Genomic DNA, 12,899 nt, shown 5'->3' with positions numbered 1-12,899 from the left:
CCTCGGAGAACATGATCACATGGCTGGTGGCCCCGCCCCCTGATCTCCAGACAGAGGGGAGTTGAGATGGCCCTCCGCGCCACGGCGCGGAGGGCCATCTCAACTCCCCTCTGTCTGGAGATCAGGGGGCGGGGCCACCAGCCATGTGACCATTTTCAAGAGGTTCTGGAACTCTGTTCCCCCATGTTCCCCCTGAAAAAAAGCCCTGGGCTCTAGAAAGGGGAGGGGGGTAGGTGGGCATTCCCTCCTCTTTGTCACTGATTCTGGCCAGATGAAGGCAGGGGGGGCATTGCCACCTGCTCTGTGCCTGATCCCAAGAGCAAGACAAGGGGCTCCTCCAGAAACAACCAGAACAAAGGAAACGGCAACCGCCTGCTGGAGGGTTAAAGGCAATTTCACTAGTATTAATTATATTAATTTTTATAAATATTTTAAAATATTTGCAAAGGGCTGAAAGTGCTCAAAATGCAAGAATACAATAAATCCAATAAATATAATAAACACCATACAAAAAGCCAGTAATTCACAATGTAAAATCCTAAGAGAGGATAATTACATCACTAGTAACAATAGTAACAATGTACACTCTGGAAATACAAGAATACTATTTAACTTGATACAATGATCCACTCTGTTTTCAGTCTTATAAATGAACAGACTTTTTAAAGTTGGCTTCACAGGTAAGTAACTTGTCTCAAGTTTTGTTAACGTATCGTCTTGTTTTTCATATGCAAAGATGTGAGCTCAGGATTCTCCAAGAAGATCAATATTGTAAGTTATAACCGTCTCATGGACGTGAATGGGTGGAGCCAGCATTAATATCCTGTTTCGTATTAAAACTTTATCAAAGGCTCAAAACAACTATGACAATCACTGTAAAACATTACAATATATACATTAAAAATAATTAGTGATGTAATTATCCTCTCCTAGGATTTTATTAATAAAATCCTAATACATTTTTAATAAAAAAATATTATTAATAAATATTAGCTTGGCAAAATTCAGCTCTTGCTCTTGACTGTCCCATTTTAATAGCACTCTTGCGATCTCCAGCGTCTTCCCCCACAGTTGCCCCTCCCTCCCTCCCTAAGCTTTCTCACAAACCAAAGAAATGTCTCCTGATGATCTTTTTTTCACTCTTGTTCATTCATTTATAGCCTCATCGAAGAGTTTCAACAAATTGTAAAATATTCTGCCATAAAAAACAAAAAATGAAACACCCCCAATCTAACATGATTTTGTGACTGAGCTGAATTTGAATTTGTCCCTTTGATGTATCCCACTGGCAGGACCCTTATCCCTGGAGGCCGTGGTTTCACAGGCCGGGGGGGGGGGCAGGGGTGCTGGTTGTTTTACACCACGTGTGTGGTTTCATCCCTGATCTAATGGTGCATGGAGTGGGAAGGTCTGGCAGTGGGTGGAGTGCTGGTGGGTGGAGACATACAGGGAGACAGGGCAGTTCCCACTGCATGTCTTATGTCCATCCCATCAGGGGAAACCTGGATGAAGAGGCCATGTGTTGTGGCTCCGCTTCATCCTTGTTGTTGTGCAATGCCACATCCATGAAAGACAAGATCTCAATCATGTCTGACCTGTGGGATCAGGAAATGGTGGACCTGGCTTGCTTGACTGAAACCTGGCTGGCTGAATCTGCTCTGACTACTTTGTCGCAGGTGGTGCCAGAGGCACAGACGTCCTTCACCGTGAACTGGAGGACAGGATGGAGAACACCAATTCTTTTCCATGAATCATTTGCCATCACGAGATACACAGTGCACACAGAGTCTAGGTGTGATTGTACGCACCTTGTTTTGGGCACCAGGGACTGGATAGGGAACCTGCTGGTTTAACGTCTGCCTGGCTTGTCAGTGGATTCCCTGGCTGAGTTGGTGGTTGTGGTCTTGGATTTGGTGCTGAGGATCTTAAAGATGATTGGCCCTTGCTGATTTCAACTTATGTCCTGAAGCTGCCTTGCCAGGTCAGATTGGGGACTTTATGGCTGCTGGGACAACTATGGGGCTCGTGCAGGATATGATGGGCCAAAAGCATGGAAAAGGACATACGTTGGACCTTCGGCATTGTTGACCTTGCAGCCTCCTCCCTCTAATTCGAATGATCCACCTTCAGAGATCAATGGATCCTACTGGTTCCCAGGCAGCTCTGGGGAATTATGAGAGCCTCCCTGGTGACTTTGTGGAGGCTCTTGCAGCCACATGGAATGATGGGCTGCCTGGGATCATAAAGAGGGCCACCCTGTGTGCCCATCCGGGCTTCAAAAATCATGCAGGGAAAAGGAATTGGAGCCTTGGATTAAAATGGTTAATGCCTCGCTGACTGAGGGGCTTTCCAGGAACTTTCAAGAGAGAGTTCCTAGACCTTTGCTTTAAAACATTTGTGGGCTAAGAGGGAGGCAGCCAGTTAGTAGTAGGTCTCCAATTCGCTATTTTGGGGGAAGGTGATAAAACCTGTGGCGGTGGGGGGGAGTTCCAAGGGTTCTTGGATGCCACATCTGCCCATTTCAGTCCCACTTCACGTCTGGGGTTTGGAACAGAGATGGCTTTAGTTGCAGCCTTTGCCACTGTTGACTGTTCCATTCTTATCCATCAGATGGGACATGGAGTTGGTGTGATCAGAATGGCCCTGAGATGGTTCTTTTTTCTTTCGTTTTTTTAATTTATTGAATGGGTTAAACATACATCTCATTAAAATCTACAATTTCATTACCCTTTAAATTCATGTATATGCCCCCCATCCCTTCCCCCTCCCCCTTGTCCCCTTTTGACTTCCGACAGCACTAAAACCCATTTCTTATCATTACCTCTATTCACACTATAATCCCTATTACCAAAGGTAAAGTTCATATTCATTCTCCACAACTCTCAATAGTTCTCTAAAATCCACAGTTGTCCTTTCACGTCCCATTTATTTTCCAAATAATTTTTAAATTTTCTCCAGTCACTTAGAAATTCGTTTGGATTCTGCTCTCTTAGTTTCCTTGTCATTTTGTCCATCTCCGCCATAAATAACAGCTTTTGAATCCATTCCTCCACTTCTGGTATGTCTTCTTGCTTCCAGTATTGTGCATACAATATTCTTGCTGCAACAGTCATATAATATAACAGTGTCCTGACCCCCATATTTACTTCTTGCATGTTTAATCCTAGCAACAACATTTCAGGGCTCTTCAACAGTTTACACTTCAAAATTGACAGCATCTCCACATAAATCTTAGACCAAAATATTTTGGCCTTGTCGCAAGTCCACCACATATGGTAAAAAGAGCCAGCCCTGAGATGGTTCTGACCCATGCAATTCAGTTTCTATATGAGGCTGCTGAATAAGATCGTCTGGAGCTTTAGGACTCGGTATCATCAATAAGCAGATGACATTCAGGTCTACATTTCACTATTCAAGCCTCCAAATGCATCCATCTTGGCTCCGACTTGGTGTACTCTGTCTGCAACATCCTGTCCTCCTGCAGCAGTTCCTGAAATAGAACATAGATGCAGAGGAGTTAGCCGTGTTAGTCTGTGGTAGCAAAATCAAAAAGAGTCCAGTAGCACCTTTAAGACTAACCAATTTTATTGTAGCATAAGCTTTATTGTAGCATATGTTACATGCATCTGACGAAGAGAACTCGATTCTCGAAAGCTTATGCTACAATAAAATTGGTTAGTCTTAAAGGTGCTACTGGACTCTTTTTGAAATAGGACATGTTAGCAAACTTACCATAACTTTCCTTACATTTTTAAATTAACTAAAGACTGTTTGATAGAAACTGTATAACCTCACATGAGATCTGGTGGCTGTTTTTACTAAAGAGTTGCAACCCAAAATAACTCACCACCTATCCGGGTATGTGGGTATAAGTGGATGAAAGGGACGTGATGTAGAAACATCTGACGCTTTCGTGTGTGCATTTCCAGACAGGCACCTCAAGAGCTAAGAGGCAGCCATTAGCCAGACTCAAAAATTAAACTTTTAGAGAATTATGTGCATAAACTGAAGCATTAGTGTGTGCACACTAACAATATTTTGAAAGATTTCAAAACATTGCCTTTGAAGGCAAAACAGGAAGGATGTTCAACCAAGAACAGGTACCAGAATATTTGGCAGTCTCTATTAAAGGAGAACTGTATGGATCAGCAGTCAAAGGAAGGCTCTAGACCAAAACGACTGGCTATAAAACCAAAACCTGGACCCAGAGTTAGCAGGATTTTCTTTTCAAGTCCCCTTCTCCCTTCTCCAGAAAAACAGAGCCACACCACAGAGCACTTTCTCTTTAACTAGCATCCTAATTGCAGAGGCAATACCTGGGTGACCCGCCTGCTCCAGCCCGCTGCCCTATTAACATGATTGACAGCCATAAACATGGGGAAGTATTATTGGTCCACCTATCCCGCATGAGTCACTGAAGGCTAAACCCTCCTGCCTTAGGATCCTCAGAGTTTGCATCTGAATAATTTGAGTACAGGTGCAAAGCATTCCACATGGGCTACATTTACACAGAGAGGAAGCCAGTACAATGGGAGATCAGAGAAGCTTGCAATACCTTTTTCCTTTATGGAGGAGTGCTTGAAAAAAACAGTTCCTCAGGAACGAGAAGTCCCACAAGGAGTTTGCTTAAGAGTCTCACGGCTGCCCCTCTTTGGCCTTCCCACATGGTTTTCTTCATGCCAAAAAACTGTTTTCCAAACAGATGCCTTACAGCTGTGCATCCGCATAAGCAAACATAAGCACGCACACACCCTTGGCCTTGTTTCTCCAATGCCTAAATCAGCCCAGTTCCTGGAACAGAGAAGGGGGCCATCAGAACATTTCTGCTGCCCCCAACTGGCAGACTGGTCACTTACACATTTTCACTCACCCTATGCCTCCAGTGCCTATTTAGGATTGTGTAGTTTGTTGCTGACCCCAGCCGTGCCTTTGAGCAAGAGAAATTAAGAAAAGCTCGCCAGTCCCTTTTAGCTACGATGTGTGTTCCTGCTTTCGCTCAAATTCCTCCTTGGGGTGCTTTTCATTGGCCTGTCTCTCTGGTCCACCACTGTTCATAGTTAAACTGCAAGCTCTCTGGAGCAGAGAGCATACTGACAGCAGTACATAGAATAAATAGGAAAGGGCAACCAAAATGATCAAGGGATCGGAGCATCTCCCCTACAAGGAAAGGCTGAGCATTCAGACAGCTTTTTATTTTCTTCTAGAAAAGGATGACTGAAGTAGGAAACGTAGGAAAAGCTGTGCATGATGTAGATTTACAAAGTTAGAGAAGTGGGTCTTGATCATAACTAAACTGACAATTTGCCTTGGAGATGCTCGCCTGCAAAACATCTCAAGTGCATTTGTTCCCCAAAGACGGTGGAATGTCCAGGGACATTCCATGCCCTCACCTGCTACAGCACCTGCTAATTGGTATCATGGCCTTCACCATCACAAGCACAAACACTATCAATATGGGATGTCCCACACTAGAAAGTCCTTGGGGATTTGATTGAAAGCCCAGCGGGAAGATTATGTTTACACACACTTTCAGTATTTCTTCAGAAGTAACCCCTCCTTTCCACTCTTTTTTCCAAACACTTTGTAAACTGAGATTTATTCACCATATTTATTCACACATACTGCCTACCCATAACCAAGATTTAAATGTGCTCCCTCCTCCCCTGCCAGTGTTTGCAATTCCTAAGACAAATCCAGAAAACAATATAAAAGCAGCATTTATTTATTATTCTAATGTTTATATATTCATGCAGAATATTTCAATGGGAAAATTTTATAAAATGCAATGAGAAATACTTGTCTGTCGGACAACAGCTATGGATCTATTCTGCTAGTTGTGCCATTTTCCTACAGCATAAGGAATCTTCCTAAGATGCAATTAGTTGGAAGATAGAACATGAAACCATGATTGATTTTAACAACGGTTAGTTAGTGAAACCAGGATTCAGAGGGCAAGCTGCGATCACTCAAATCCGGACTTGCTTCAACAATTCACTTTCACTTTCGAGTTGCGGTGGAACAATCCTGGCTTGTCCGCAGCATTTTGCCATGATGGTCTGTATTCAGATACCACGCAAAAAGCCACAGTTAAGACTCACTGCACTTAACAAACCAACTTCCAACCAGGGTTTCAGATCCTGGTTTGAGGGACCCCAAGCAACTGTGCTCTGGAAGCCACCCCGAGGAAGGCTGCAACCAGACGTCACTGGACAGTTCGCGGCCACTGTGGGGCAGCACTTGCTCACAAACAGGTTTCCCAAATGCAGGGCCCCAACAATTAAGCAGCTGAATGGGCGCTTGCCAACTCCAGGTGGGGCCTGGAGTACTCTGGGAATTACCACTGATCCCGAGGACTCGGCTTTGCTGCGCCCAGGAGGACGTGGCAGCCTCAGACCGAGGCCTCCACAACACCCCAGCATCTGGGGGAGAGAGATCCGGAGGAGTTAGCCGTGTTAGTCTGTAGTTGCAAAATAGGAAAGGGTGCAGTAGCACCTTTAAGACTAACCAAATTTATTGTCGCAGAAGCTTCCGAGAAGCCCAGCTCTCCTCCTCAGATGCATCGCATGCCACAATAAAGTTGGTTAGTCTTAAAGCTGCTACTGGACTCTACTATTTTGGGAGAAAGCGAGGTCCCAGGGCGGCTGCAGAGGGCGGCTGCCCTGACGCTCCTCCCCCCTCGTTCTATGCATTCCCCAAAGTGGAGTCGGCCGCCTTCCGCGGGCCCGGAGCTCCCACCCCATTGCCCCCGCCCTCCAGGCGGCAGAGTCCGCTTCCCGGGAGAAAAGGCCCCCATCAGGCTTTTTGCCCTCAGAAACTGAACCCCTTAAAGGGCGGGGGGCAGGGCAGGGCAGGGCAGCCTCCCCGTTCGAGTTTGTTTATTTCCCTGCCTCTTCCCCTCCCCCTTCGCCCACTCCACGCCCCTCCCGGTTCCCGTAGCGCCCAAGCCCTCCCGCCGTCACGTGCTCCCGCGCTGCTTCCTGGGATCTGTGGTTCTCTGCGCTGCCGCCATACGTAAGTGGGCGGGAGGAAGGCGGGGACCCGGAAGTGTTGCTATGGCGGCGGCCGCGGCGGGGGGTCTGATCGGCAGGCTGGTCTCCACGCTGGAAAGCTACCGGGGGAGAGACCGAGTGGTGAGGACCGGCCAGCGGGGCGGGAGGACGGCGACGCCCCCCGCAATAAGCGCGGCGCGAAGGAGGCGGCCGGTCCGGGGGGGGGGCGTAACCCCAGCGACGCTTGCTCCCGAGTAAACCGCCGGGGGAAGAGAGGCGCTTTGGCCGTCCTTTTGCAGGCGGATGCGGAGCGAACGGCGCGGCCTGGATGCTGGGTTGGGGTTGCCAACCGCGGCTGGGACAATCCCTGCGTGAGGGCCGAGTTTGGGGAGGGGCCTCCGCGGGGCAGAATGCCGCAGAGCCCGGGGCCGGAGCAGCAGCTTCCTCCGGGGGAAGAGCGGGTCGCCGGCGTCCCTGCCCCCGCCTGGAGGCTGGCAACGCCCGCTGGAGCAGGGGCGCCGTGGAAAGGCTGCGCGGGCGGCTAAAGGCGCCAGGAGAGCCCCGCTGGGTCCTGCAGCCCAGCATCGCGCTTCGCACGGGGGGCAGCCGGTTGCCTTCCCGGGATTTGTATTGCCTTTCTGCATGCAGCCCGGGCCCTAATGAATGGCTAAAGAGACGCCTGTGTAACTTCGGCCTTCTTTCCCCCTTTCCCTCCCAGATTCGCACCCTCTGCTATGGCTGCCAGCTGACCGGAGGGGCCCTGGCCAGGAGGGACCCTGCCAAGGCGCCCGTCGGACGCGGCCTCCTGGCCCTGGCAGCGCAGCTGAGCCACTGCCGGACCGTCTTGCGCCTTTTTGATGACTTGGCCATGCTGACCTACAGCTGCCAGTACGGGCTGGGGGCCAAAGTAAGCCATGGTGGAGCGCGAGGGGGGGGGGGGAGTGCTCTTTGCTTTTAACAGCAGGTTGACAATGCTAACAGCTTTTTAAAATTGTTTATTTCATTCTCTTTCTTGCTAGACTGTTTACTTCATAGTCTCAGGTAGGTAGCCATGTTGATTTGTAGTAGGAGAGCAAGATTCAGGCACAGTGGCACATTAAAGACCAAAGGGAGCTCTGACTCTCTAAAGTTCACACCCTGGAAATCTAGTTAGTCTCTAAAGTGTGGCTGGACCCGAATCTTGCTCTTATTTGCTTTATAGGTTGCCTTTCTTGCTGAGACTCAAGACAGATCACAAAATTTTTAAAAATCCAATAAATCATATAAGAATGCTATAGACAATGCAAAAACGGGATTATAAGAACTAAATAAGGTAACACATGCAATAAACTACAGTCTTATTCCTTTTATAAAAACACAATCCTGAAACATTCTGGTGGTTTCCACACAGGGATGTGCTTGTGTGATTTCCCCATTGCTGCTGCAACTGCTGATATAGTGCGGTGGCAACAGGGCTTCCATGTGGCAGATTTCTCTGCAGTTTCCATGCCCACGGCCATCCCGCCTCCTTCCTCAATCCATCCGGTCTTTCTCAGTTTTTTTTTTAAAATCAGTAAATATCCATATGGCATTACAACAATCTGTGTATTGGGTTCTCTGAATTCCCAGCCTTTGTTTTAAGAAATCAGTCTCTTTTCTAGCCCCTTTCATTACAGAGATAAGCCTTTCCTCTTATAGGACTGCTGTAGCCATTTCTCGGTGTGGGGTATGTAGTTTTTTCAAAAAATATAGAAACTGTTTTTTAAAAATCAAGTTGCATAGGTCAAAATTCAAAAGTTCTCTATTGCTGCCTCTGTAGTACTTCTGCCTGCTTGGCATCTGTTAGATAGCAAGAGGCTGGCCCTTACCCTGTGCAGTTTTAATGGGGTATGAGACTCATTTGAAGGATAATCAGGTTTGTCCTGTTGGCCACTGACTGGCACACAATTCATGCCTTAAGAAAAAGCAGGGCTAGTGAGCGAGCAAGAGGGCCTCTCTCCTTCCAAGCAGAATCCACTTGGTCTCTTAGCATAAATGATTCCTTTTTCTCATGAAGGACCATCTCTGCCCAGTGGCTTCCCTGCTGTCATCTTGGCACTTACATAAGTGGCGATATCATGTTGCTGTGTGAGGCTTTACAAAACATTTTTCCCTAGTTACTACAAGCAGTCTCAGGAATGCCAATTAGAATGCCCCCCCCCCCCGTCTGCCCTTCCTCCTCTTGTCCCATGTGCATGTAGCACCATCCACATTCTTGGGAGTTTTACAGAATACGCAGGAAGGTGGGTCTTGCTCACTTGGCATTGGATGGAGGTGGACGTGGAGGTGTGGCTAGGCAGGGCAAGAATCTGCATTCACTTGATTTACTCAGACTTTCAGTCAGGGGGATGGGATGTAGTAGTTGCGGCAAAGCCTCCATGGAACAGGCAGGCTTGAGGAAGGTGAAAGAATCGGCATCACGCAGATGTCCTGGGAGGAGGTTCCAGGCATCAAGGGCACGGTCCTTTGAGGGAGCAGGAGGTCCACGGCTGGCCAACAGTGTCAGCTGGGGGAGTGCAGGCCACAGGAAAACTGTTATCAGGCTGGGAGAGCAGAGGGGGGGAAGGGGGAGAGGCCAGTGGAGGGAAGTGCTGGCAGCTGGTGTAGGGCGTGGTCAGAACAGAGGCAGGGGTGATTCTGGCAGCAGTGCTGGAGAGAGGGGTGGAGGTGCAACAGTTTCTCCCTCTCTGCCAACTGAGGCTAACTCTTCATGAAGCTGGTGAGGCAAGAGTGCTCACAACAGCTTCTGCCAGTCAGTTTAACAGCTTTGAGGCATCACAAGACCCGATGCTGCTGTGGCTGCAGTGGACCACCATGGCTAACCCTCTAGCATTTCTCTTGTTTTTAAGAGGCAGAGCTGCAGGTTAGTAATCTTTCAAGCAAGAGCTCAGCATATTGACACCCAGCAGAAGGGAAGCAGACCTTGTGGCCACATGGACCCTGACCTGAGTGAGCCCCCCCCCCAAAAATTAGTCAGAGGCACTAGGTACACAACTGGCTGGCAGTCACTTTATGTCCTTCTGGTTTCTCAAAACGCTTAGCCAGCATTGTGTGTGTGTCAGTGTGTCATTTTAGGAGACTCGGGTTTGAATATCTGCGTTGCCATGGATGCTTGCTGGGTGACCTTGGGCCTGTCATACATTCTTAGCATAACCAACCTCACAGGGTGGTTATTGTGAGGATAAAACAGAGATGGGGAGAATGATGTTGCAAGTTGTTTTGGAAACATTGGGGAGAAAAGTAAGGTATAATCTTTGTGAATAATTCTAGCATGTTCAAAGCACTTCCCTCACATTCTCTTGCTAATCCCCGATCAACTCCTGCCCAAGGTGCATAGGACCAATTAGGACAAGAAAGCATTCTGCACATTTCACATGCCTCAACTGTGAGCACTGACCTTAAGGCAGAGGCAACTAGACTTAAACTTTTGCTCATGTACATGTTGCAGGAGAATGACTTTACAGTGCGTTGGCTCTCCATCCTTAACAACCTGGCCGACCAGCTCTACTACCCCTGTGAACACATAGCTTGGGCTGCTGATGCAGAGATCATCTATGCCAACCCACAGAAGTGGTGGACACTCAGTACGGCGTTCTGGGGAGCCTCTCTGCTCCTGGGGATTGCTCGGTAAGAAGGCCAGCTGGGTGAGGAGGAGAAACCCATTCAATGTGTAGGAGATTCAAAGCCTGCACAATTTCCTCCAGCCGAAGCGGCTTCCCCAGCTGCAAGAGGCTTGGGTGGGTAGGAGACCAAACCAGAGCCTGTTTCTGCTTTGCAAAATTTCTCCAGCTCCTTTCCACACACCTGCTGCTTAAGGGATTGTCTTGGCCTCGTCACAATGCATGCCAGGGCAGGGCGCCAGGGGCCAGCAGCACACCCAACTTGCTGCAGGAATATTGCACTCCGCTGCAATGCTGCCTTTCCCTTCCTCCTTCCAGATCTCTGAGAATCCTGGCCCAGCTCGAAAGAAAGCTGCAAACACAGTCCAGGTATGACCCCTTCCACTAGACAGACATGTACACAGTGCCTGCCTAAGTCTCGGGCTTTCCTCGCCTAGCCTGAGCCCCTTCCGCAAGCGTGGGCCGCCCTTTGCAGTATCACTTGGTATTCAGGTGGGAAGCTTCCCTCCTTGCATCCCTGCAAACTCGTGCTCTTTGGGTGCTGGTTTGCTCTCCTGACTTGCTTTGGGATGAGGCGAGAGACATCCGTCATGTCTCCTCATGCCTGCCCGTCATGTGGAGCAAAAGAAGGGAAGCTGCTTGTAAGGAACCAGAACACGAAAACAAAATGCCACCCTCCTCCAGCATCAAGACCAAGACAACAGGAAGACCTCTCATCCCTCTAGGCTGGGCCATGGCTGACAAGCAAGTTGATGGGAATTCTTTCTCCTTTTCCTAGCAGCAGCAGTGGGCGGACAAGTCCCAAGGAGCTGAAGGCCCAAGCAAAGGCTGAAGTGCTGGCAATCCTCAGCAACATGGCTGACCTGGCCAATGCCATCCACTGGTTGCCTCCAGGAGTCCTCTGGGCTGGGAAGCTTCCTCAGTGGCTTGTCGGCCTTATGGGGACAGTCTCATCCCTCATTGGGCTGTACCAAACCTACATAAACAATAACACTGGGGCAGTGTGAGAAGCAGACTCAGGCAGGGAGTCCAGCAGAAGTTCAATTCAGGCTATGATCTCCCCAAGCACAGGGTTCTCCCAGGGGACAGGGCAGTTACTCCTTCCAGCTAAACACACAGTGCTCACGAGGACGGGACTGGTGGGCTGTAGGCAGGAAGCAGCACTAAGGACACCGGGAGAGAAGCCAAGTCCAGGTGAGGTGGACCTCCCCCCCCCCCAAATTCTGGCAAACAGAGGCTTCCAGTTCCCCTCCAACTGGAGGCTCCAAGCTGGGGGAAACTCTACCGTTCATTTGAGTGGCAGGATTCTCCTCTGTGCAGAGGCTGACAGTTTTCCTTTTGAGAAGGAAGGAACGGGAGGAGCCAGCTGTTCATCTCTGCACAGGTCCAGGGAAAGCTAGCCCATAATCTTCCTCCCAGCCTCTTCTTCCTCCCGTGGCTACTGTCTCCTGCTCAGGCCTTTGCCCCTACTCTACATTCCTATGGCTGTGGCCTTCCCCTAGGATAGCAGCACCAGGTGAGCCACATAGAGCTCCACTAGAACCAACACTGGACCTAGAGATGGCCCCAGGGGGCTGCCATCACTTCCACTGCCGATCTCTGGCACCCAGGCAACAAACACAATGAGGCCATCACAGCATGAAGCCAAACTACAAGCCAGAGAGGGAAACCCCACTGAGGAACACAAAACGAATCCAATACACTCAAAATAGAAATAATTATTGAGTATATGTAAGTGCTATTAACTATATAAAGTGCTCCAGTGCTTTAAGTGTACTCGTAATCTCATTATACACTTCATCATAACCCAAACCATGCTAGTATACATCCATTATAAATACAATAAATATACAGTAAATACAATGAATAGATACCTAAAGGTTATACACTCATTGACCGTAAATTACAAATGCAATTTCATGCCCATTGCTGCTTTTCTTGCAGATACAAGTCTGTTTACTCCTGGAGTTCCTGCAACCATCCAAGGTAAGTCTTACTCATAGATCATTTCCAATATAATTAGATGTTCTTCTTTGTCCTTGCAGTATTTGCTTCAAGTGGAACGCAAAAAATCTTGTCAAGACGCCATCGGTGAAGCAACAAGAGCCCCCACCTGCCTGACGAGTCTGCTAGCTACGTAAACTCATGTTGAGTGTCTTCACCAAGGGCAGGAAAATTATAAAGACCTTCTTCCATCACAGTCTCATTGAAACTTCCGGGATGAACCCAGGGTGATTGTCTAATGATGGCCAATTACCATTATAGTTGACAG

General features: G+C 48.5%; 1 protein-coding gene across 2 annotated transcripts; it reads left to right on the top strand.

The window, feature by feature from the left end:
* Positions 1 to 7,052: 7,052 nt before the first annotated feature.
* Positions 7,053 to 12,359, top strand: PEX11G (peroxisomal biogenesis factor 11 gamma). Of its 2 annotated transcripts, none has more exons than XM_054980704.1 (5): positions 7,053 to 7,130; positions 7,708 to 7,896; positions 10,456 to 10,634; positions 10,946 to 10,996; positions 11,409 to 12,359. In XM_054980704.1, the coding sequence occupies exons 1-5, from the start codon at positions 7,053 to 7,055 to the stop codon at positions 11,632 to 11,634; spliced, it is 723 nt and encodes a 240-aa protein (XP_054836679.1). In that variant the 3' UTR covers positions 11,635 to 12,359. The 2 variants fall into 2 exon arrangements, with proteins under 2 accessions (XP_054836679.1, XP_054836678.1); XM_054980703.1 differs by having other exon boundaries at positions 11,406 to 12,359.
* The last annotated feature ends 540 nt before the right edge of the window (positions 12,360 to 12,899 follow it).

This window comes from Eublepharis macularius, chromosome 5 (assembly GCF_028583425.1).
Source record: "Eublepharis macularius isolate TG4126 chromosome 5, MPM_Emac_v1.0, whole genome shotgun sequence".
In the NCBI taxonomy this organism is placed as follows: domain Eukaryota; kingdom Metazoa; phylum Chordata; class Lepidosauria; order Squamata; family Eublepharidae; genus Eublepharis; species Eublepharis macularius.
This window is presented reverse-complemented; position numbering and strand designations above follow the sequence as displayed.